The 27,035-nt window shown below is 36.4% G+C and overlaps 2 protein-coding genes and 1 pseudogene across 3 annotated transcripts in view; 1 reads left to right on the top strand and 2 right to left on the bottom strand.

Moving 5' to 3' along the window:
• Nucleotides 1–4,341: 4,341 nt before the first annotated feature.
• LOC309872851 (olfactory receptor 4C11-like) lies at nt 4,342–11,162 on the bottom strand. Its single transcript, XM_082747820.1, has 2 exons — nt 11,087–11,162; nt 4,342–5,454 (listed from the first exon to the last, which is right to left on the bottom strand). The coding sequence occupies exons 1-2, from the start codon at nt 11,089–11,091 to the stop codon at nt 4,512–4,514; spliced, it is 948 nt and encodes a 315-aa protein (XP_082603946.1). The 5' UTR covers nt 11,092–11,162; the 3' UTR covers nt 4,342–4,511.
• Nucleotides 11,163–16,404: 5,242 nt separating this feature from the next.
• The window catches only part of LOC309840360 (olfactory receptor 4C11-like), a 36,851-nt pseudogene continuing 26,220 nt past the window's right edge, over nt 16,405–27,035 (top strand). Inside the window, exons 1-2 of the transcript in view lie at nt 16,405–17,183; nt 22,501–22,636. The product of the transcript in view is annotated as an olfactory receptor 4C11-like (transcript). The remainder of the gene's footprint in view (nt 17,184–22,500; nt 22,637–27,035) is intronic.
• Nucleotides 22,033–23,281, bottom strand: LOC309872956 (olfactory receptor 4P4-like; the record flags this gene model as incomplete). The annotated part of the gene is made up of 1 exon (XM_082747924.1): nt 22,033–23,281. One exon carries the CDS (start codon nt 23,279–23,281, stop codon nt 22,355–22,357), a length of 927 nt encoding a protein of 308 aa, XP_082604050.1. The 3' UTR covers nt 22,033–22,354.

Genomic DNA, 27,035 nt, shown 5'->3' with positions numbered 1-27,035 from the left:
CTTTCTCTCTAATAAATAAATAAAATCTTTAAAATACATGTGTGTGTATATATGTATATACACACACACACATTTATATATTACATATATACATGCGTACATATATATGTATGTATATGTATATGTATATGTATATTCCTGTTTTATTCCCTTTCTTGGCTTCCCATTGTCTTTTGAAACATCTTGCTTTGTCATAAAATTCCCTATTGACTCTTTCTAATGCCTCTAAGGCTCAGAGCCCATTTAGAGCTCCTCACCTTCTCCCTCACTGTACATCAGAGGTGGTGGACTTTTCATGTTCCCCCAGGGTTCTGTGGGATTTTATCACCTCAGTTCTTTTGTTTCTCTCTTTCTGAAACAAGCCCCGTCTCCTTCATTTGGCTCCTTATCCCTAATTTATAGTCTGGGTTTAAGAGATTAAGTGTCCTTACCTCAGACAGCATGACTATTTTAAAGATTCTTCAACTCCTTCAATAATTTCCTATGTCAACATCTTCTTTATTTTCTTTGTAGTAATGATAAAAATATAATTAATTTTGCATCATTATCATTTGACTTTTGCTACTTGACATCTCTCTAATATGGCAGACATCTTGAGGAAAGGATTTTTGTCTATTTATGTTTGGCATCTATTAAGTTTCAATAGATATCTGTTGAATGATTATAGAATGCAAGTAGCCTAATTCATATGGTCGCAGGGGGAAAGGAGAAAATAAACAAATCACTGAAAACAAACAAAGGCAGAGAGTGATTTTTAGAATAGAATCAGTGGTAGTGGAGGACTCTGGTTATTTTATGGAGGGTACCTCAGGTTGGCTAGACAGAAAAGGATTCTATTAGCAGATAACATATCAGCAGGTTTTGAATTCTCTTGAGATTTTCTGAGGAAAAGTGCTGGAACACATTAATCAATACATTTAATGATGATGAGCACCAATTAAAAAAAAATCTTATCAGGAGGAAACAGCTCTGTGCAGATTAGTGGGTTCAATGTTCTAGACAGGGACTCTCTAAAGCAGAATTACTGTGATATTTTCAAGGAACTGTGAAAGACCTATAACACAATGGTCCAGGAAGCGAGTGGCAAGAAGCAAGATCAGATACACACACAGGGTCAGATTATGTAGGGCCAAGACCTCCAATATTCCCTGAAATTACAAAAACCAAGAATGTTATTATTGTTTCTTAAAAATGACCAAGACTCAAAAAGTCTCGAAATGTTGAAATGTTTGTTGACACTAACTTTTGTGTATTGAGGAGTTGGGGGAATAGGAGCGAAAATCTTTTGCAGCTAGTTTCCATTTTTCCTTTAATTTTTGATTGTAAAAGGAACTTTACAACAACATTTTATAATATACCACAGTAAAATACTCCTCTTAGCTTTATATTTTAAAATTGTTTCCATTTATCAATACAGAAGAAAAAATCCATAACAGTGTGATGAATTGAATCTTTTGAAAACCCTTAGGCTGATCTTTATTTTATTATATCACATAACATAAATACTGGGAAGGAACTTAGAATGAGGTCCAAGTCTGTGTATCTGTGTAATATGTAAGGTTTTGGAACTCGATAAAAGTCCATCAAAGGAATAGTGTGATGCTAGCTTTAGTTTCATGTTTCTCATTCTATTATTGAGAGCTTTTTGTGACCGTGCCATCCTAGAATGTAGGATCAATTGCCAGTTTGTTCACATCTTTTCATAGAGGATTAAATTAGTTATCAGGTAATAGCTTGCCTCCATTTATTATTAAATACATTTTAGCAGATAAGGCCTGGAAATTTTTCACATATTCTGCTTTCCATAGTTTGCTGATTTTTGTTACCAGGATTTTCTGATAAACAAATTACATTGTTAAATTAAGAAGGACTATTTCTGAGATGTCAAAATGGGATTTGATAAAATGTCATCTGAATTATAATTAAAACACAGTAAAATAAAAGTAAAATGAATTTCTTTAACTTGGTCAAAGGGTATGTTCCAGAAACCTAAAGGAAATATCACACTTAATTCTGAGAGAGATTCATTAAATTCAGGAATAAGATAAGGCCATCTTTAGAGCTGCTATTGTTATATATTTTACTAAAAGTTTTAAAGCCAAGTTCTCAAACTCATGTACTTAGAGTTGAGGAAGATTTAAAAAAAAAACAATTGAATAGAGTCAAACTATGCAAAGACATTTAAGAAGAATTTAAGACATTTATTCCTAGAAGAAAGGGAGCAAATACTGCCCCTTTTAAGAGTCTGCCAAGACTAAACTCTGGTGTGTTGTTGCCTTATGAGGAGCATATATCCAAATTGTCCCAAACTCAGATTTTTAGGAGTAATCAGGCATTCAGGGTCACCTGGGTGGCTCAGTCATTAAGGTCTGCCTTCGACTCAGATCATGATCCCAGGGTCCTGGGATTGAGCCCAGCATCAGGGTCCCTGCTCAGTGTGGGAAACTAGCTTGTTCCTTTCCCACTTTCCCTGCTTGTGTTCCCTTTCTCTCTGTGTATCTCTCTGTCAAGTAAATAAATAAAATCTTTTTTTAAAAAAGAAATCAGGTATTCATATATTATATAAATTTTAATGACTTAAATACACTGATGATTGATTGTGCTTATAAAACCTTACGTTAACGATTTTTAGATTAAACAAATTTATAATTTTCAGATTAAATTTGGTCCATCAGCCTGTCACTTTGGAAATTCTGTGTCAAAAAATTAAATAAGAGTAGAAGGAAATAAAGCAATCAGAACCATCCATGAAACAACACAATTCATAACCAGTTGGTGTGTTCATCTAGTTCACAAAACCAAGACAATCAACTTATTTTCTTTCTCCTCTTCCAATGCTTGGAGTGATTCCTTTTCCCCTTTCCTCATGACTACTTCCTAATGTCAATTTCTGCCCAATTTACTTTGAAATATTTCCCAGATGCTGTCAAGGTTTAATTATACAAACTTTGGTCCATAAAAAATGTATCCTTTATGTAGTGTAAATAAGTTTCTCTCAAATGTTCTCACTTATTCTTCCATAAATGTCCTCCTGGGGACTTAAATATGTATTTCACCACCACTTTCTACCTAAGGATTCTGGGAATCTTTGTTGAGACATGATAACATTGTGTCTTCCATTGGCAGAAATTTTTCACGTACTAATGAAGCTCATTGTATTCTTTTCTCATTAGCCTTTATCACCTAAACTCAAACTTCACGGTGCCAGTTTGATGGGAACTATAAACCTAGGTACTGAAAGAGCATCATATGACAGTGCTTGATTATGAGGTTACGATGTGGTCCTGTTAGTGGTAGGTAGGTATTATACATATCAAGGGGGTTATCTTCAAAAATGAAATACATATTTTAAAACATTCTCATATGAAAACAAAAGACCAAAATTGGAAAACACTAGAGCAGATTTTACAATCCTGGGTTTTCCCAAAGAATCTAAATTTTAATTTTGCAAAAACTATTAGGAAAAACAAAAACAACAAAGTGTTTCCTGATACCCATGCAAACATAGCAGCCAAGGACGCCTAGTTACACTAAGTCAATAATCTATAGATACTCTGAAACTTCTTTACTTTTTCTGCAAATGTTGATATACCAGAAATGATTCTCAAAAATGTAAGAAAGGCAAAGCTTCTTTCTCCAAACTGGACAAGTTCTCACTTCACTTTTACCTTTTCTTGGTCTTCGCTGTGCATGGTTCTCTAGTCTCCTTTGTACCCTTTATCCTCCCTTCTGCATATTCCTGCTGCCAAAGACCCTCACTGCCTCTCCCTTCTCCATTGTGAAGAGCTAGGGGAAGGACTCCACCAAAAGGCAGCTGATGGCTGATACCACCCATCACTGCCAAGCATGAGACTCTCTTTCTCTCACGATTCACAGAATGTTTAAAGGTTCTCCAGTGACAGTCCACGTTTTCACTGAGATTTCTAGCTATGATTGGAGTTTGAGGGTTTATCCATGTAGATTCTGTAGTGAAGCAGGTTCATGTACAAATTCCAAAGCAGAATTTTCTCAGAACACCTTCTCCAAGTCCCATGTTCTCAAGATGGCAACCTCCAATCTCTAAGTTCCAGAAACATATGGGTTAGCTTTTATGACCACATTCATAAAAATGAGAATAAAGTCTAGAAAAGGAATTGGTGTACACACATACACACATACATGGTCATTCTGTCATGAGTTAGTACATTCCCTTCTAAAGACAAATTTGTATAGTAAGATAAATTATCATGTGAACATGATCAGATATTAATAGCATTCAACTAAGGGCCATTATATGTTGTTCAAGATGGTTATGGATATTGGCAATCCTATTCTAATGCAATCCTCTCAGAATAAGGAATATATATTTCTAAATATTTATTTATATTAAAACAAATATACAAAATATTAGTGTAATTAAAATGTATTAATCTCCCCCCAAAGAGAGTATTTTATACTTCCTGTCCACAAAGCAAAACCAAACTGTTAAGGAAATATACAATAGAATCCCTGAATACCATGTATCAACAGAATCACACTTGGCTACACCATAACTTTTTCATGGCATTTTTCACTTCCGCATTCCTCAGTGTATAGATCAGAGGGTTGAGCAAAGGTGTCCCAATTGTGTAAAACACAGCCACCAATTTATCTATTGTAAATGTGGTTGCTGGGCGTGTGTACATGAATATACATGGACCAAAAAATAGGACAACCACAATAAAATGGGTGGTGCAGGTGGAAAGAGCTTTTCGCCTTCCTTCTGCACTGTGGTTTCTCAGAGAGTACAAGATGACAACATAGGAGATAAGTAGAATTATGAAACCTACCATGCATACGGCTCCACTGTTGGAAACAACTAGCAAGTTTATCACATAAGTGTCCATGCAAGCTAGTTTCAATAAGGGCTGCAAGTCACAGAAATAGTGGTCAATCACATTTGGGCCACAGAAAGACAATCTCAAAGCCAGGAGAAGTTGTGCTGAGGCGTGGATACAGGATCCCACCCAGCTTAGAATCACCAGCACACGGCACACATGGTGGCTCATGATGGTTGTGTATCGCAAGGGCTTACAAATGGCTACATAGCGATCAAAAGCCATGAGGATGAGCACAAAGACTCCCATGCACCCAAAGAAGTGGGCTGCAAAGAGCTGAGTCATGCATTCACTGTAGGAAATGGTCTTCTTCTGAGAAAGGGCATCCACAATCAATCTGGGGGCTGTGGTTGTAGAGAAGCAGGCATCAGCAAAGGACAGATAGAATAGGAAGAAGTACATAGGACTACCAAGGGTCCTGCTTGTTTTAATGGTCACTATAATAAGAAAGTTCCCCAACAGTGTGGCAAGGTAAAACATCAAGAAGACCCCAAATATTGCTTTCTGCTTTCCTGCATCCTGTGTCAACCCAAACAGAATGAATTCAGTCACACTGCTATTCAATGCCATGCTAGTGACTCCAGGTAAAATGTTTAATCTGCAAAGAGAAGAAAAGAAGTGGTTTCAGGGGAAGGCCAGTGGACTGATCTCTGAATTCCTTCTTTTTGTTCCATGTTATGTTATCTCCAGCTGCTTTTCATCCTCTATTAAATTTTGTGAATCTGCAGAAGTTCAAGCCTCTCCCAGATCCATCTGTTGATTCAGAAATTAACTGCATTTCATTAAAGCCTTTGCATTTGAGGAATAAACATTAAATGTCTTTTAAAAATTTTGATTCCTACCAAGATTAAGCATAGCAGAATTTGTACTTTCCTTGGGCAAGGGACTTAACTGCCTTGGAATTTAGCCTTCATATGAAACATGGACCCTGAGTTTCCCTAAGAATTGAAAAAAAAAAAAAAGATTTTTATGCTCACATACACACACATATACTACATTTTATCTATGTGCTTTGAAGTCTAAAAAAACACTATCTTATTATAATTAAGCACTCATATTATTGGAGAATTCCTCCTGAAGATAATATTCCTAGTTTAGTTCATTAATTTTGGGATCCCTCATCCCTTCATCACTGACCCTATCAGTATCTTGGTTTAAATATGCTTTACAAGAATCTATATTGATAGTCTTTTACTTATATTTGTTGTGCTCAAGGACAGTTTCACTGATGGTCATTATATCACAAATGTCTGGGGAATGTTGAGGTTGAAATAACTCAGGAAATCTACTGTTTGCTATCTTTACTACAGTCTTAAATTGAACTCATTAGAATATTGAGTGTATGTACATATGAATTCAATGTGGTTTAAAATTCCTAAAAATCCCTATAATCTAAATGTGTTTTTTTCTTATATACATTCCTTTTTACCCTGACTTCCCAGGATAATTCCTTCTAAAAATGTCATTTAAAAATATTCCATAATTTTGAATATAGTATGAGTTGTCTCTTTCAAGTTCTTGTTCATAGCATGTATAGTTTGTCATTGAAATCACTATGTATAATTTTTTTAAAGATTTATTTATTTATTTATTTGACAGAGAGAAATCACAAGTAGATGGAGAGGCAGGCAGAGAGAGAGAGAGAGAGAGGGAAGCAGGCTCCCTGCCGAGCAGAGAGCCCGATGCGGGACTCGATCCCAGGACCCTGAGATCATGACCTGAGCCAAAGGCAGCGGCTTAACCCACTGAGCCACCCAGGCGCCCCACTATGTATAATTTTGTGCTATGATATAGACTTTAAATTATTATAACACTTTTTCCTGTATAACTATACTTTCCATAGTTTGTTTATTTAATTATGTGACATTGTATAATTTTTTCTAAATGCCATTTATTTGATCCTTTATCTCCTGAGAGATTGATGTTGCTTCCAATTTATACTCTCACAAATAACAATTTAGAGTAATTTCCCAAGTATTCTACTGCTGCCTCATATGTTAGAGAGTATCACTACTACTGATATTTATTAAAAACTCTGTCAATATTTTGTGTCCATTAAGTAACTATATTTTATTATGGAGTAATTCATGATTATCATTAATTCTTCAAAGAACAAGGAAGAATTAGAGAAGAAAATTAAAACCTGTCTCCAAATTATTGAATCCCTTATCCTATTCTACAGAAATAACTACTTTTGTCTTTTTATGTGTGCTTTTAGAAACATTCTATCAGTAAATTTGTATATGTGTATCCATACAACTGTTTTTGATATACAAATATGGCCATAATTATAAGATTGAAGATTAATCTGCAGGAAAGCTGATGCACATACAGAAAAACAGAAAAAAGGTTATTTTGTGATACTATCTTTTCTGTCTTGGTTAATAGGATAAAATTATATCATATTATGTTCATAGACTTTTTTGTACAAGCCACATTTTACATTTTTATTACTTTTTAATGAAAATATTGCTCTTCTGAGAATTTTTTGTTTTGTCAGTTTATATTTTACAATCTTGATATTTTATCTGGGATCAGATCACTATTAATCTAGCAAAATAATTACTTTTCTCAGCCAGGAACGCAGTTGCTAGAGTCAAATGTCTTGATTCCAAATCCAAGTTCCACTATTTACTCGCTTGGGAAAGCCCCTTTAAATACAGTCACGTACTTATGCAGATAAAATGAGAAAAATATCTCGCTTGTAATAATAATTAAGAACTGCATAAGTGCCAGCTTCTGCTTCTTTTACTATTAGGATTTTACTTTTGCTCTTTTTCTGTGACCTATTTCTTTTCATATAGTCCAAGCTGCCAATTTCATCATTCTAATTAAGTCTATCTTCAAAACATTTCAAGATTATACCATCTATTCACTTCACTCATAATTCAATAATTGTATTTTATTTTAAACATTGAATTACAAGTCTCTGGAGTTACTGTAAGGAATGGACAAAATGCTCCCCTGTTTGTAATAATTTAACATGAGTTTTAAGATAAATGTAGATGAAATTATTCATTAGGTAAGGCACTTCATGATTGGTATAAGAAGAATAGGAACCATCTGGAGAGAGAAAAGTACAAAATCTTAAAGGATATACTGGCAGTAAAAAATGCAGAATTAGGTTAAGAAATGAACTGTAACATTAACTGAAGAAAGACAGGTTCTAAGCCAGATTCTCTGAGATGCAGATATTGTAGAGCAGAGCAGAGAGGGAGGTGAGCACCTCTGTTAGCACCTAGTGCATAAAGACTGAAGCCACACAGCTTAGATTCATACCCCACACAGCTGCCCACTATGATACAATGTTTAACAAGTCCCTTGGTATCTCTGTGCTTCATATTCTTCACCTATAAACATTGAGAGTGAAATAACCCACTCTATAGGGTTTCTATGGAGGCTAAATAATTCAGCCTGCGCAAAGCATGAGAGACCTAGGTCTGTACTCCCTGCAATCGGAATGATTACTTTCATGATTATTGTTAGTATTAACTTTCCACTAAGATAATTAATATCAACTTTCAAAGTTGTTAATCTACTTTGTTCATTTATCCATAATAGAGATGCACAACTGTTTTACATGCAAATTTCCTTTGCTGACTGGCTGAAATCATATCGGCATTCTGGATCATGCTGATTTGCTCATGGTGCTATGAAGCTGGGACTGAGAACGCCAGGTATCTTGAATAAATACTAAAAACCAGGAAAAAGATACATAACAACTTGACTATGTGGCTCCCATGATGAGACGAAAGTAGAAATAAGCCCTTGGTTGTTAAGAGTTTGTGATGCAAAGAAATGAAAATCAGAGGGATGAGAGAGCATTTGAGATGAAAGAAATCAAATCAAAGTATTAATGGAGATGATAGGGCAAATAGAAGAGATTAATATGAAACCTCTAGTTGAGAGAGATTCTAAAGTTATACTTTTCCTCCTAGCCAAAGGCCATGAAAGCCAGATTATGAAGTTTGAATATATTCTTGTGGTCAAATATAAAATTTAGACACATATAAAAAATGAGAGCTGATTGCATTAAGATTTATTCAGCACCTCTTACTCAGTTGTTCAAGAAAATTTAGTCATCTCTTTTTTCTAACTTGAGTCCTGTCAGACTTGGAGCTTATCTGTAATGAAATGCCCACCTCCTTCAAGATGTCTGAGTTGCACTGAAGACACCTATCTTTTTATCCCCTACACTCAGGGGAAAGCATTCAAGTGCATTTGCTGTATCCTCAATGAAAGTAATCTGTGGTGGCTTCAGACTGGTCACATCCCCTCATACTGAAGGACCAGCAGTGCTCACTCTCAGATAATTCTCTGAGGGGAGGAATAGCAAAATTATATACCTCTCCTCAGCTTTAAGAGGATTATTTTGTTGTTGCTTTTGTCTTTGTTGTTGTTGTTGTTAAGACTTCATTTTTTTAAAAAAATTTAATACATTTATTTGACAGAGATCACAAGTAGGCAGAGAGGCAGACAGAGACAGTGGAGGAAGCAGGCTCCCTGCCTAGCAGAGAGCTGGATTCCGGGCTCAATCCAAGGACCCTGGGATCATGATCCGAGCCAAAGGCCAGGCTTTTACCCACTAAGCCACCCAGGCACCCCAAGACTTTATTTTTTTCAGAGCATCTCAGATTCATAGCAAAACCCAGAGAAAGGTACAGATTCCCCTTTTAGTTTCTGCCCCCACGCAAATGTCATCCCATTGTCATTAACGTGTTCCACCAGAATGGCATATTTGTCAGAACTGATGAGTCAACCATGACACATCACCGTCACTCAGAGGCCAGAGTTTACCCCAGGGTTCACTCTTCGTGTGGCACATTCTGTGGATTTGGATAAATATCAAGAACATGCATCCAAGGGCGCCTGGGTGGCTTAGTGGGTTAAAGCCTCTGCCTTCAGCTCAGGTCATGATCCCAGGGTCCTGGGATCGAGCCCTGCATCGGGCCCTCTGCTCAGCAAGGAGCCTGCTTTCCCCCTCTCTCTCTACCTGCCTCTCTGCCTACTTGTAATCTCTGTCAAATACATAAATAAAATCTTTAGAAGAAAAAAAAAAAGAACATGCATCCATCATTATAATATTATACAAAGTATTTCCACTGCCCTAAAAGCAGGATCATATAGACTCCCAAAACACAGAAGACAATAATTATTTTCACAATGTCTAAGACTCATTAAATACTGAATAATAGTATCATACCTTTTTGTGAGAGAAAAATAAGATGTTGAGTGAAACATCTGTACAAGTTTTCACTGTAAACATTATTAGTTCATACATACGACAAAATCAGGCTGATATTTCATAAATATCAGTATTACAAGTGGGCAGCCCTAGAATTCTTTAAGTGGACCTTCTGTGTTTTTAAACCAAAAGAAAGGACACGATTTCCAATGTTCTTTCTTCTCTTCTCTCTCCATCTTCTCCTTCTTTTTACCACCTTGCTTTAAATGAAAAGGAAAATTGAGCATTCTGAAAGTATGTTGAATGATAAATATGATAATGTGGTTACTATGATTTCCAAATGCAATGGCTGAAAATACTCACCATGACATTCACAGCCCTCCAACACTGTGCCACAATCTTCCTTACCATCTTTCCTCCCAGTGCCTCTGGGCATGAATGTTCCAGCCATGCCTTCCTGTCCCTCATAAATATGCCCACACCATCTCATTCACCAAGTTTTCAGTATTTTTTAGTGGCCATTTCTCTGATACAACCTCCGCTCTCCATCACTACCTGCACAGAGTATCCAGTTCAGATGCCACCTCCTCAGCAAAGCTTTCCACGTTTTCCCAAACCACTTTCTTGTGAAGGACCTTCCACTGGTAAAATGTATGTGTGTGTATGTGTTTAGTGAGCCATGCAACCCTTAATTTAGCCTTCTTTCTTTTTGCTTTCATACCTTTGTTCATTTGACTTTATATCTCATAAGGCAAATTCACACTGTTCTATTTTGTGCAACTGAGTGTAAGCTGGCAGACAGTTTAGCAAGAGCAGTGGAAAAGAAGGTGAAGGCAGAGGCTTTAATCCACTGAGCCACCCAGGTGCCCCATCTCAAACAAATTTTTTAAAAAATATATTAAAAAACAAAAAGTTTAACTTTGCAGGACAGAAAGTTGTGAATTGTTAGAAAAGTTTCTGTGGTCATGTGGTCAGTTATATCTGTCTTCACAAAGCATAGTTAAACCTTGGATTCCCTGTATGGAGAATAATTTCATATACATACTTCATTATGCTTTGAGTCCTTCCTTTCAATTCCTGATAAAGCCGGTCATTGAACACTAATTCAAATACTCCTAGGTCGAGACAATGGTGTGTAAACAGTTTATCTGCATGTGAACTACAACACAGATTGTTGAGTCATTGAACTGGTACATTTCCAAGACTGATTCTTCCCTAATTAAATTCATTGGGACATTCATCATAATTGTGAAGGTAGACCTGCATCTCCAGAGATGCTACGAGGATAATAGTCATGTACAACAGAACTTAAACTTTTCCTCTTGGGGAGAAATCACAAAAGAACTTGAGATTGAATCACCAAAAGAGAAATGTCCAGTGTGGACAGAAATGAAATATGTAAAAACTCTATTCTTTCAAGCATGACTCAAAATAGGCATAGCTGTTCTGGTTACACTTAAGCTATGTCTTTGTACACAGACACATAAACTGACTTCCAGGGCATCACAAAAGTAAATTGTGTATGACCCATTTAAAAGTTGTCTCAAATGTGGATAAAGCAAGATTCTCTCCTAAGGGAAGAGTCTTGAATTTGTCACATAGGGCACACAGACAATTTGATAGAGCCTGTGTTAGTATGGGAGTGGGGAGGGAGAAAACACTGTGAGAGGTTTTCACTTTTCTCAGAGTGCTCAGAGAATGTTCACCAAAACACACACTACACTTGGCCGAATAACAAACCGCAATGCATTTTAAAGGGTTTAAACCATACAGGATATATATAATCAAATTCAACAGAAATATAACACTGTTTCCCAATTATTTACAAATTAAACAACATAAATTTAAATTACCATGAATTAAAGAAGAAATATCAGTGAATAGTTTTTATTTATTTTTATTTTTTAAGATTTTATTTATTTATTTATTTGCCAGAGAGAAAGAGAGAGAGCATGCACAAGCAGAGTGAGCAGCAGGTAGAGGTCGAAGCAGAATCTCCACTGAACAAGGAGCCCAGTGAGAGACTAGATCCCAGGACCCTGAGATCATGACCTGAACCAAAGGCAGATGCTTAACTGACTGAGGCACCCTGACATCTCAGTGAATAGTTTTTAAAATAAAGTTTCAACAGAAAGATAATTAAAAGGGTGTGTGTGTGTGTGTGTCTACTGGGTGCGGTTAAAGGAGTGCTTAGAAAGAAATGGATAGCTGTAAATAGAAGTATTAGGAACCAAGAGACATTACATGAAATGAATTCAAGCCTCCATCTTAAGAACCTGAGCAAGGAAAACCAAAATAAACCCAAAGAACATTGGGTAGAATGGAAATACTAAATAAAAGATAAAAACCATGGAGTGATAAATTAATTGAATAAAAACTGGAATGTAACATAGAATAGAGAAAATATATAAATCCAGGATTGTTCTTTCAAAGATTCATAAAACTGATACATTCCTAGCAAAATGGATTAAATAAACTAAGAGAAAGGACAAAGCATAAGAATCAAGAATGAAAAGAGCTATATCCCTCCATTCTACGATCTGAAAAGGATAACAAAAAAGCATCATAAATGAATTTATGCCACCTAAGAAAGTGGAGCTCTGCTATGAAAGTTACAACTTTCTAAAGAGACACAGAAAAATAATTAAAAACTGAAATAATCTGGGGTGCCTGGCTGGCTCATCAGTGGAGCATGTGACTCTTGATCTTGAACTCTTGAGTTCAAGCCTCATGTTGGGTATAGAGATTACTTAAAAATATATATATTTTTTTAAACTGAATAATCTAACATTGTTAAATTAATTAATTAATTAATTCTTTAAAATCCCCCCTCCTAAAACAAAAAAATTTCACTCCCATACAAATTTATCAATTATCCTATATAAAAATTAATCAAACCATAGTACCAATCTTAAATAAATATGTTCAAGAATAAGGAGAAATTAAAATACTCCCTGACTCATCTTATTCATCCCACATAACCCTTACACTTGGAAACAAGAACATCACAAGAACAATAATCAGAGCAATCGTCTAAAATTTCCCTATTCAAAGACAAAATAGTTTCATACCTAGAAAATCTCAAAGGATCTACAAAAAGAGTTAATAGAATTAATTAGTGAGTTTAGTATGGTCATAAGATACATACATGATCCAAAAAAAATTAATCATGTATCTATAAACTAACAAAAAACAACTTGAAATTGATATTTCAAAATGTGCCATTTAAACTAACAATAAAAATCATGACCTCATTAGGCATAAAATGCATAAATATATGCTGTAGTATACTTAAACTACAAAGTATTAATGAAAAATGGAAAAGTAAGTATTTGGAGAGATATAACTCAGTCAGGAATTGGAAGGCTCATTACGGCTAAAATCTCAGATCTCCTCAAAATGATATATTGATTCAATGCAACTCTCAACAAAATCCCACTAATTTTTTATGTGTTATAAAAATAAGTTCATCCAAAAATTTATCTATAAAGGTGAAAATAACAGGATTCCCATGTGGCTGATTGGCTAAGCATCTTCTTTCAGCTCAGGTCATGATCCCAAGGTCCTAGAATCAAGTCCAGTTTCAGGCCCCTTGCTCAGTGAGGAAAGTGCTTCTCCCTTTGCCTGATTCAGTTCCAAGGAAGATAAAATTGACATAGTGGTTAATTATGGCTACCTCTTAAGTCAAGGGAGTAATTAAAAAAGATAGCTCCAAAGAGACAAAAAGGTGGAAATACCATTCCATGCTCATGTATCGGAAAAATAAACATTGTTAAAATGTCTATACTGCCTAGAGCAATCTATATTTTCAATGCCATTCCAATCAAAATTCCACTGGCATTTTTCAAAGAGTTAGAGCAAACAATCCTAACATTTGTATGGAATCAGAAGAGACCCCGAATTGCTAAGGAAATGTTAATAAAGAGAAACAGAACTGGGGGCATCACGTTGCCTGATTTCAAGCTTTACTACAAAGCTATGATCACCAAGACTTCAATTTACTGACAATAAACAGACACATAGACCAGTGGAACAGAGTAGAGAGCCCAGATATGGACCCTCAACTCTATGGTCAAATAATCTTCTACAAAGTAGGGAAAAATATACAGTTGAAAAAAGATAGTCTCTTCAATAAATGGTGCTGGGAAAATTGGACAGCTATATGTAGAAGAATGAAACTCGACCATTCTCTTACACCATATACAAAGATAAACTCTAAATGAATAAAAGACCTCAACATGAGACAGGAATTCATCAGAATCCTAGAGGAGAACATAGCCAGTAACCTCTTCAATATCAGCCACAGCAACTTCTTTCAAGATATGTCTCCAAAGGCAAAGGAAACAAAAACAAAAATGAATTTTTGGGACTTCATGAAGATCAATATCTTCTGCACAGCAAAGGAAGCAGTCAACAAAACAAAGAGGCAACCCATGGAATGGGAGAAGATATTCGCAAATGACAATACAAAGGGCTGATATCCAGGATCTATAAAGAACTCCTCAAATTCAAAACGTAAAAACAAACAAACAAACAAACAAACAACAAAAAAAAGACAATCATGTCAAAAAGGGGCAGAAGACATAAACAGACACTTCTCCAATGAAGACATACAAATAGTTAACAGACACATGAAAAAATGTTCATTATCATTAGCCATCAGGGAGGTTCCAATCAAAACCACATTGAGATACAACCTTATACCAGTTAGAATGGCCAAAATTAACAAGACAGTAAACAATGTGTGTTGGAGAGGATGTGGAGAAAGGGGAAACATCTTACACTGTTGGTAGGAATGCAAGATGGTACAGCCACTTTGGAAAACAGTGTGGAGGTTTCTTAAGAAATTAAAAATAGACTACCCTATGACCCTGCAATTGCACTAATGAGTATTTACCCCAAAGATACAGATGAAGTGAAAGAAGGGCCATCTGTACCTCAAAGTTCATAACAGCAATGGCCACAGTTGCCAAATTGTGGAAAGAACCAAGATGCCCTTCAATGGATGAATGGATAAGGAAGATGTATGTGGTCCATATATGCTATGGAGTATTATGCCTCCATCAGAAATGATGAATACCCAACTTTTGTAGCAACATGGACAGGACTGGAAGAGATTATGCTGAATGAAATAAGTCAAGAATAGAGAGTCAATTATCACATGGTTTTGCTTATTTGTAGAGCATAAGAAATAACATGGAGGACATGGGGAGATGGAAAGAATGGAGTCGGGGAAAACTGGAGAAGGGGATGAACCATGAGAGACTGTGGACTCTGAAAAACAATCAAGTTTTGAAGGGGCGGGGTACGGGAGGTTGGGTGAGCCTGGTGGTGGGTATTATGGAAGACACGTATGGCATGGAGCACTGGGTGTGGTGCATAAACAATGAATTCTGGAACACTGGAGAGAAATTAAAAAGATAAATAAAAATTTAAAAAATAAAATACAAATTTTTCAAAAAATCCCTGTGTTGAAAATAACATGAAATTTTGAAAGAATATTTTGATTTATGTCAAATGTTCTCTATTTATCATTTATTTTAGTCTCAGTCTTTCCTTATATCTTATGAAAACATGTTGAAAGGCCCACTAAAATGCTGAACAAGGTAAATAATTTAACTTTGGACAACATGGTATAATTTCAAGAGTACAAAGCTTTATTTAGAAGCTGAATTTAAACTACAAGCAACTAGAAATTATAGAGAGTTAAAGTAACAGGAAATAAACTTAGTCAAGCTAACAGATTAAAAATAATTTCACGATGGACTGAACCAATTGACTGAATGCTCACTGCATAAATATGGTTTGTTTCTCCTTTGTCCATTCTCTCTCTTTCTCCCTCTCAGGCTTCAGTAAGGGAAAGGATATCAAATGTTTCTACATCCTTCCTTGAGTGTTCATAATATTTACTAGAAGACACTTTATAACTGAACTACCAGGTTCAAGTAGTGTGAAAGGGCATTTTGGAAATCATACATGAGTTTTCTTCATTTGGCAACATCCTGTCCTAAAAGGATTTTGCTATAAACTAAAGAAAGACATTCAGCTCAGAAAGATACCCTCTCATACCAAATCACCTAAATTAATGTTTATTATGCCTGAAGAAACACATACTCTTTCATTATTGATGTATTTCATTGTTTCCATAAGCAATCAGCTGAATAGATGGTGAATAGATATTATGATTTCCACTTTATTCAGAAGAAAACAACATGGGAGGTCAGTGGTTACACACTGGTAAGTGGCCCTTCCATGATCAAGCATATGGATTTGACCTCCAAATGGAGTATTCATTTCCTAATATCTCTTTCTTTGCCGATTCTTTCCTACCTGCTACCTACTTTCTCCACTTTGCCTGAAATTATGCAACAAAATAACAGTGTAACTGAGTTCATACTGTTCGGATTGCCCCAAGATCCTATGAAAGAGAAGATGGTACTTGTAATCTTCTTCATTTTATACATGGGAACCATGGTAGGGAATTTGCTGATTATTGTGACCATCAAGTTCAGCTGGACCCTTGGGAGCCCCTTGAATTTTTCCTATTTTATTTGTCCCTTGCTGATTCCTGTTTCGCAACGTCCACATTCGCCAGACTAATTGTGGATTCACACTCTGCAAAAGGAACCATATCTTACAATGAGTGAAGGACTCAAGTCTTTGCTCTACATTTCCTTAGCTGCACGGAGATCTTTGTCCTCATCCTCATGGCTGTGGACCACCATGTGGCAATCTGTAAGCACTTCCATTACTCAACCATCACAAGATGGCAGGACTGCACCATCCAGGTTGTTCTTGCATGGGTAGAGGCTCTTATCCATTCTATCATCCAGATTATCCTGGCTTTCAGACTGCCTTTCTGTGAATTCATTTTGTTTGATCATTACTGCTGTGATTTGCAGCCCTTGCTACAACTTGCTTGCATGGACACATATGTGATCAACCTGCTGTCGGTCATTTGCAGAAGCAGGTTTGTGATTCTGATGATCTCATATATTGTCATCTTGCATTCACTGTGGAACCACGGTGCAAAGGGGAGGGAAAAAGCTCTTTCTACTTGCATTCTCACATCATTGTAGTACTCTTATTCTTTGGTCCATGTATATTCATATATACATGCCCCCCAACCACTTTCCCCACGGGCAAGATGGTGTCCATATTTCATACTATTGGGACCCCTTTCTAAACCACTCTACTACACACTAAAGAGTGCATAAGTGAAAAAGGCCATGAGAAAGCTATGGTATATCAAGATATCCACAGAAAGCAAAAGCTGAATTGAGGCATTTGTCTGATTACTTAATCCCTATAGATTATTAAAATATTATGGTGAATATCTTCACTTGCCCAACACACCCTAATATAGTACCGCTGATTTCCTTACTTTTCTCTGTACTTATGCCCTCAAACTAGTAGTTTCCCTCAAAATTCTGGTCTGGTTCTTACTTTTCTGAGAGCTCAATTCTGATATTACTGAATATGAATTACTCTTCACATCTCACTCTGCACTCTGGTTTGATAAGAAGAAAGAAATTTTATAATCACATCTGTTCAAATAGTGAGTATACATAAATAAATAGAGCTTGTTGTCTATGACTGACAATTCTCTCTATTGCACATTCTATATAATGTATCCTGCTTTCTGCTGAACACAAACAGAGCAAAGGAACTAACTTGATGTGTCAAGAAATTCCTTTCATTATATGATTAGTTTATCCTTAAAAAGTTCCATACTAGCAAACTAAAAGCTGAAAGGCTGTATATATAAAAATGTGTAGTTTCTTTATTAAGTAATTTTTTGTATGGTTCCTTTGACTATTAAGATAACTAAGACATTATGTATGGGATTTTTTAAACGTAGTATTACAAAGACCTCATGATATTCAGCTCATTTGTTGGATTGAGATATAGGTGCTACAAGAGTTCTCTACAATGCTAAGAAGGAAGTAAAATAACGTTTGTTGTCAAGACTGAATGAGAATTTAAATACAACATAGATTTGACATATTTTCTGAGATTGAGGTACAGACAGATTTGAAGGAAAATGTGTATTATTTCATTTACAGTTGAGTCATATAAATGGAATAAGAGATAGCATCTAAGGCATTGAGAAGTACTCAGGATACTTGTCTCTAGTTTTAGAGAGAAACTACATTTGAAGCAGGAAGCCACTTTGCTGTTTGTGCTTTCCTAGAAAAGGATTAGAACCTATTCACTATTTAGAATTGCCAATAGAGGGCGCCTGGGTGGCTCAGTGGGTTAAGCCCTTGTCTTAGGCTCAGGTCATGACCTCAGGGTCCTGGGATGGAGGCCCACATCGGGCTCTCTGCTCTGCAGATAGCCTGCTTTCCTCCCTCTCTCTGCCTCTCTGCCTACTTGTGATCACTCTCTGTGTCAAATAAATAAAATCTTTAAAAAAAATGAATTTCCAATAGAATTTTGGTGTTGATACTGAGTAGACCAGATTAGCAGTCATGTTTGAATATGTGCATGGCATCAGTTATATAATGAACTTTATAAAATTCATTGATTTCAGAGAGTACAAAAACATTTCTTCAAAGGGATGCATGCCTCCCAGTGTTTATATCGGCATTACCTATAATGGCCAAATTATGGAAACACCCTAAGTGTCCACTGAATGATGAATGGATATTTTCTGGGAGATGAAAATATATTCTTACTCAGTCTTCAAAAGGAATGAGATATTGTCATTGTCAATGACAAGGATGGAACTGGAGAGTATTATGCTAAGCAAAACAAGGCATTCAGAGAACGGAAACTAGTATATGATTCCACTCACGTGGAATTTAAGACACAAAACAAATGAATATAGGTACACACAATGAGAGAGGGACGAACCGAGAAACAGACTCTTAACTGTAGAGATTAAACTAATGGTCACCAGAAGGGAGGTTAATAGGACGACAGATTAATAAGGTGATGGGAATATGAGTACATTTGTTTTGATAAGTGTTGTGTGTGTTATGTAAATGTGTAATCACTAAATTGTAAGCCTGGAACTTCCATTAAACTGTATGTTAGCTAATTAGAATTTAAATAGAAACAAAAAAAATAAATGATTTCAGTGTATTTGGTTTTACCACAACCTTAGTAACTGTGACAAGATTCCGTTTCATTTTTAATGCTGTTCCCAATTACTTATCTGGAAAACCTTTCAAGAAAAATAGTTTCCTTCTGTCAAAGTTTATCTTAAAATAAATTCATTTAAATATCGTGTTTTCAGTGTTCTCACTACTTTTGGGAGGGGGCAATATTATGAAGCTTACTGGTTGATGTACTGTGCAGTCACTATGCTGCCCAGATAAGACATCTTGTCTTGTGAGACGTCTCTCATGTAACCTTTAACCACATGAACAGAAAATGGTAAAGGTGATCTTGTATAATCCCTCAAGTTTGGCTTCAGAGGCCTTGAAGCTTTTGTTTTTGAGAAACAACCACTGAATTAAAACAACCAGTAGAGCTCAAACTACACTCTTGAAGAGTGAACAGGAATTAATAAATATTAGCCATTTGTAACTTTTCTCCACAATACTCTTTCTTCTATGTCTTCTATGACTACAAGGAGACATTAGTTCTACTGATGTTCTGACATCCCTAAAAAGGCAAAAGATGAGGGATTCATTATTCTCAAAGACCAAGAACAAGATATATGGAATATTATTCAGGTTTATACCAATAACTTCATACATTTATTCCTGTTCACCAAGGTCCTCAGGGCCAATCCCAATCAGAGGTGCTCAGAGAGTCTACTCTTGGTTCCCTGGAAAGAGATCATTTATTTCATTAGAACCTAGACTATCCTCAGTTACATTACAGTAAGGGTGAATGTGGTTTATACAATTTTATTTCATAGACGTATGATCACAGCACTGCCTGCCATCCACTGGAGTTTTAGTTTTTGTAATTTTACAACCTTACTGTTAAAAGATGCCAGATAGCACTTTGATTAGAGCCCTCATTGACAAAGATAAATGGCAACCTTCTTATTTTCCAGATGGTTAAATTAGTCAAATTCTAAATACCTAAGCATGCAGGCAACCTTCCTCTTCACTATGTCATCCATGGATAACACACTGGAAAAGAGGGACATATTTATTACCCTTGGGTATGTTCCTTTCCACCCTTCATTTTTTGGTAAGTTATAAGTAGACAGTGAACAAAAGATGCATAAGAGCCAGGTTCACATGGACTCTTAAACCCTGTCCTCCTGAGGAAAAACGAAACAGAAATTTGTTACAATAAGCAAATTTATTCCATTACCAGAGAATGCAGCCTACATATGCATCAATAATAAACTATTTAAAAACAAACAAACAAACAAACAAAAACAAAACCACCAGAATTGGGCACCAGCCCATGAAGCTATAGCCATTTCTGTTTACCCTCCCATCTCTGAATTGGAGAATCCCACCAGGATGTAATTGGCACTAGATCAACATCAAAACAAAATCCTGATTTAATCTGTTATTGTCTTTATTATCACCTTTTAATACACTTCATTATTTTTTGGCCTCCCCTTATGCTCTAAGTTCCCTATCTTGCATGAAATACACATGTAAGGGTTTTTTGGGAAGAGAAAATCTATTGCTGAAATAATCAACTATGGCTAATTTCAATAAATGTACTCCTCACCTTAAAACTCAGATACCAGGCAGACTCATAAATATAGAAAACAAAATGATGATCCCCAGAGGGCAGGTGGGTTGAGGAGGTTGGACAAAATGGGTGAAGAGAAGTAGAAGAGACAGGTTTCCAGTTATGGAATGAATAAGTCAAGGCAATAGAAGGCATCGCATATTGAATATAGTCTGTGTTATCATGGTAGCAGTGCATGGGGAAAGATGGCAGCTATACTTGTGGTGAGCACAGCAAAACATAGAAATTTGTGGAATCACTAGGCTGTACTCCTGAAAAAAATGCAACATTATGTACTGACTATACTCTCCAACAAAAGCCCAAACCAGATTTCTGTTGCACAAAGGACACTCACTTCATGTAAATACAACACAGCTTCTTTGTGGGGACTGTGATAAAGAGGATGGAGCACCAGAATATAGCAAGTCTGTGCCTTTCAAGTCTGTGCCACTACTATAAGAGCCTGCCTGAGTAGAACAGAGACAGTTTTGCATAGTGTAAATGGTGGCGAAAAAATGTCAAAATATACTGTTTCCATAAAGAGCAGTGAGGATTAACAAAATGCACTCTAAGTATTTAAATGGCCCTCTATTCAGCTAGGTGCCTGCTTACTTTTTTCTTTAAAGATTTTATTTATTTTTATTTAATTTTTGTTTATTTATTTGAGGGAAAAAAAGAGAAAGAGCAAGAGCTGGGGAGTGAGGAGGGGAGAGGAAGAGGGACAAGCAGACTCCCACTGAACAGGGAATAGGTCACAGGCTCAATCCCAGGACCCTGAGATCAGGATCTGAGCCAACATTAGATGCTTTAATGGCTGGTTAACCATTTAACCTACTGAGCAATCCAGACACACTAAGCTATGTGACTTCTTAAACTCAGGATCCTTTACAGAATGGGAGATTTTCCACCTCACACATTTACAAAAAAAAAAAAAAAAAAAATCAATTTATATACTCATGAGGGATTTTTAAATGAAGTTATAAATACACCGTGGAATTATATTTAAATGACTGAAAAGTGATGTTCATTATCTAATTTGAACTTGTAATTTCTGGAATACACCATCAATAGGGTACTAAGAGTTAATGTTAATAACATTTATAAGGACAGTGTGAAAAGTGTGATTCCATTGTATTACATTATTTTTGCAGCATTGTTTATGCAAAAAGACTTAAAATATAAAAAAGCACCTAAATTTTTAAGCATGGCTTCCTTATTTTATTGCAATGGACACCACTGAAAAATAGAGTACTTAAGAACACTTTCTCTCTCTCCATAAGAGGTCTTTTAATAATCTGTATCCTAAAGCAGGGCATAACTGTCAAACCCCACAATGTTTAGAGTGTGCCCTGATAAAAGTGCTATAACTTCCACTATGTCTAGGATCATGAAGGACAGAATGTTCCAGAACACCAAGTTCCAGAATACATAAGTTCTACAATATCAAAGCTGAAAGGGACCTGGAACTCATGCGATTTGATCCCCTTATACGGGGTCAGAAAACTAAAGAAACAGGAAGAAGTAGTTGAGGGGCCTTCTTCCTTCACATCTGACAACGTTTGATGACAGCAAACCACCTCTCTACTTGCTGCATTTGCTGACATTAGGATTCTGTGGATAGAATGAGATGCAGCCAATGGTTTGAACTCCAGAGACTTCATTTCCCTTCAAACCGTGTGTCTCGGCACCACATTTTCCTCATGGCATTCTTCATGTCTGTGTTTCTCAGCGTGTAGATGAAAGGGTTAAACATGGGAGCAAACATGGTGTAAAATAGGGCAAAAACTTTGTCGTTACTGACAGAATCAGCTGTGGGGACATACGTGAAGATGAGGGGCAGGAAGAACAAGAACACAACAGTGATGTGTGAGCTGCAGGTGGAGAGAGCTTTGCGGCAGCTCTGGGATGAGCGTGTCCTCAGGGTGGACAGGATGATGATGTAAGAAATTACCAAGGCAACAAAGGTCACAACGGATATCATTCCTGTGGTGGTAATGACCACAATAACCAACAGGCTAGTGTCCGTGCAAGCCAGCTTCAGCAAAGGGAAAATATCACAGAAATAGAGGTCTATCTCATTGGGGCCACAGAAGGGAAGTTCAATAATAATCAATACCTGTAGGATTGAATGGAGAAATGCCCCAAGAATCGAGGCCATCAAAAGGACATAGCATACTTGTCTGTTCATGATGACCAAATAGTGAAGGGGTCTGCAGATGGCTGCATAACGGTCATAGGCCATGGCCACCAAGATGAACATCTCAGTGGCACCAAAGAAGTGGGCATAAAACATCTGGACCAGGCAGCTGTCGTAGGAGATGGTGTTCTGCTCAGCCAACAGGTCTGTGATCAGTCTGGGAGCCACTGTGGAAGTGAAGCAGACGTCCATGAATGACAAGTAGCTCAGGAAAAAGTACATGGGCTGTTCACGAAGGCGGCTGCCTCTGATGGTGAGAAGAATGAACAGGTTTCCTGACAGAATCACAATGTAGCAAAGTGAGAACACCACAAAGCAGGTGACCTTTGCATCCTCATCACTAAAAAGTCCCAAGAGGATAAATTCTGTGATGTTTTCGTGTCCCATTGCTTCTGTGGGTTTGATCATGTAGAAGAGAAAGTTAATGTACTGAAAACAGTTAACTTCTAAAACTATTGATTTATTTTAAAAGTCGTTTATGTATCCAACAAATATATATTGATAATTTATTATGATACAAACACCATAGTGAGTGCTAAGTGTGCAAAGTACATACAATCTATACCCTCTATGTATATAGTTTGTTAGAGTACAAATATACTGATAATATCACTATGAACAAGAGGATGAATAATTTAGAAGATGAAATGTTGGGGCTTTTTCTTAGGTCAATCTTGAGGTGCAATTGCAGTAGTATGGGATCATGACCTGAGCCAAAGGCAGAGGCTTAACCCACTGAGCCAATCACGTGCCCCAGTGATAAAAATTTTAATGTGACCTCATCCTTTTTTACACAAGGAATAAACCCTAATGCATCCATTATATTTATTATAGGTCTTCCTCTGTTTCCATTATTAAGACTAATTATCTTTTTTTTTTTTAAAGATTTTATTTATTTATTTGACAGAGAGAGATCACAAACATGCAGAGAGGCAGGCAGAGAGAGAGGAGGAAGCAGGCTCCCCGCTGAGCAGAGAGCCCGATGCAGGACTCGATCCCAGGACCCTGAGATCATGACCTGAGACGAAGGCAGTGGCTTAACCCACTGAGCCATCCAGGCGCCCCAAGACTCGTTATCTTTTAATATTAAAGGTGTTCAGCTTTTACTTAAAATAATTAAGGTCATACTTAAGTGTCCCCATTCCCACAAAACTTAGTCACATTATACCCCTTTCTGAAAACTAATCCCATGCCCTAAGTTATCCCATTATACTCACAATACCTAATTTTACCAGATCATTTGAGTCCCCTTTCATAGATAGTCTGAAGGTTTTTTTCTTTATTTTGTTTTGGGGGGTTTTGTGTGTCTTCTTTAAATATTGGTGTTCTCTCACTTTCTCAATGAACTATAACCTCAATGAAATAGGCTTTATTGGTTCACAGACTGTATATAATAATTTAAATTTAGATCATGGCAAGAGCAATAGCAGTATTGAAAAGTCATTGCAATGCACTAGTAATTGTGCTAAGGATGTTAAAGGGATTTTTAAAATGTAATGCATGTAATGACCCCATGAGATGATATTTTTAATATTTCCCAGAGACACAAAGAGATAATTGACAAGACTAGGCGCTAGTAACTAGTATAGTAGAATTTGACCTTGCTAAGATGCTTTACTGACCCTACTGTGACCAGTACTTCTATACTTTATACAGAGTAAAGTCTTAATAAGTATATCTGAATTTTTATTAAAATAATAAAATAATGTACTGAATAGTTCAAAATCACACCTAAATTTTGAATTGCAGTACTTAGGATATGTACTTTTATTTTCCAACTTATACAGTCCACTCATAGTAGAACCTCAATTGCACCAACAAAAAAAATTTCTAATTTCTATAGTATTGATGATTTTAGGATGGCAAAATAACATAAAATTTAAAGGATTTTTTTTCATTTTTTTCCTGTTTTACTCTTGGTTTTTTTTTTTAATTTTTTATTTTTTATAAACATATATTTTTATCCCCAGGGGTACAGGTCTGTGAATCGCCAGGTTTACACACTTCACAGCACTCACCAAAGCACATACCCTCCCCAATGCCCATAACCCCACCCCCCTTCTCCCAACCCCCCTCCTCCCAGGAATCCTCAGTTTGTTTTGTGAGATTAAGAGTCACTTATGGTTTTGCAACCACCCTGGAAAACAGCATGGAGGTTCCTCAAAATGTTGAAAATAGAACTACCCTATAACCCAGCAATTGCACTACTGAGTATTTACCCTAAAGATACAAACATGTGCACCCACATGTTTATGACAGCAATGTCCACAATAGCCAAACTATGGATAGAACCTAGATGTCCATCAACAGATGAATGGATAAAGAAGAGGTGGTATATATACACAATGGAATACTAAGCAGCCATCAAAAAAAGGAGGACTGATTTTTAAAAAATATATATTTTATTTATTTATTTGACAGACAGAGATCACAAGTAGGCAGAGAGGCAGGTAGAGAGAGAGGAGGAAGCAGGATCCATGCTGAGCAGAGAGCTGGTGCTGGGCTTGATCCCAGGACCCTGAGATCATGAATCATGACCCCAGCCAAAGGCAAAGGCTTTAACCCACTGAGCCACCCATGTGCCCCAGAACTGATTATTTTTTTGTGTGTGTACAATGCATACATGCATGTGAATGGACACAGGAAGATGGCTGAAGGATGCACCAGAGCAACAGTGTCAAAATCTAATTAGATATGCAGCTTAAGCATTTGGTAGAAGAGGCAGTTTTATGTGAGATGCATTTGCCAGATGTCCAGGATGATTCATGTTATCACCTCAGTTGCTAAAGACAGAGAGTCTGAGTTTAAATCCCACGTATACCTTTCACAGGCAATGTGGCTTCAGGTAAGGCACTTATCTCACTGGAATTTAGATTCTTCTCATATAACTATAATTATTTTATCATACTTCAGTAATACATATTCAATATTATTATTAGTAGTAGTAGTAATATTGCTATGATTTAACTATTATTATTAGAAATCTTTTGACACAATTTATAAAGAAACTTGGAAATATTTCCAGGACAAAGCATTCCAGTCACAACCTTTAGACTGAAGTCACTGATATGCAAGGACAAAATAAGACAACATCTTACTGCACAAAACTCTGTGATACTGAAATATAAACTCCACACTCCAAGGCCTCATCCATGACACTGACATATTCATGCATGCAGACAACTTGTGATAGCTGAAGTGATTGTGTAAGCTACTTGATGAAGATCATACATTTAGTTGGATTCAAGGATTAAGTTAATATATAATGTTACTTATATTTCCTCCAAGACTGATTCCGACCTAAGGGATTATCATATTTTCCACATAGATAACATTTGGAAGAGGATGTAAAAGTGGCATATTTCATAGGGATAGAACAATCCTCATTTTATAAATATTGACTTATTCATTCTTCAGTTCTTGGGTTAAAGCTATGATTTTTAAAACTCCTTTTACACTGTGGTGGAAATAATTCCAAAATATCTCTCGGATTTCCTGCCCTAGCCCCAGGGACTAGAAATATGATAATATAGCACATATTAATGTAGAATTACTTGTCTAAGGGATTTCAACAATGTGATTAAAGTTACTGGCATGTTGACTTTGAGTTATATGTTTCAATCCTATCTAATCCCACAATCTCTTTAAAAGTAGAGAATTTTTCCTGACCGGCAACAGAAAAGTAAGGAGGATAGATTCAACATACAGTTAGACTAAAATGCACCACCCCTGGCTTTGAAGATGAAAAGCCACATACAAAGCCCTCTGGGAGCTGAGAGCCAACATTAACCCCTTCCCCCTAATTGTCAGCTAGGAAGTTTCTCAAGACAGGAGACCCCATCTTGAAGATCCATTTTCCTTTCTAAAGAATAAACTCTTGAACTGGGCCAGAATGCTAATTTTTTCTACAAGCAATTCCTCAAAAAATCCAAAAGAACAACTATCATAAGTACCATAAAACTATTAAACTTTATGAAGATATAAAAATTAACTAGTCCATACCAGGAATACATTTGTGTGACAGCATCAATAGAATAATTAATTAGATGGTAATTAAAAACAGGGTGCAGCAATGGCCATGGTAGCCAAACTGTGGAAAGAACCAAGATGCCCTTCAATGGACGAATGGATAAGGAAGACG

This window comes from Mustela nivalis (genome assembly GCF_964662115.1).
Source record: "Mustela nivalis genome assembly, chromosome: 9".
Lineage (NCBI taxonomy): Eukaryota > Metazoa > Chordata > Mammalia > Carnivora > Mustelidae > Mustela > Mustela nivalis.
This window is presented reverse-complemented; position numbering and strand designations above follow the sequence as displayed.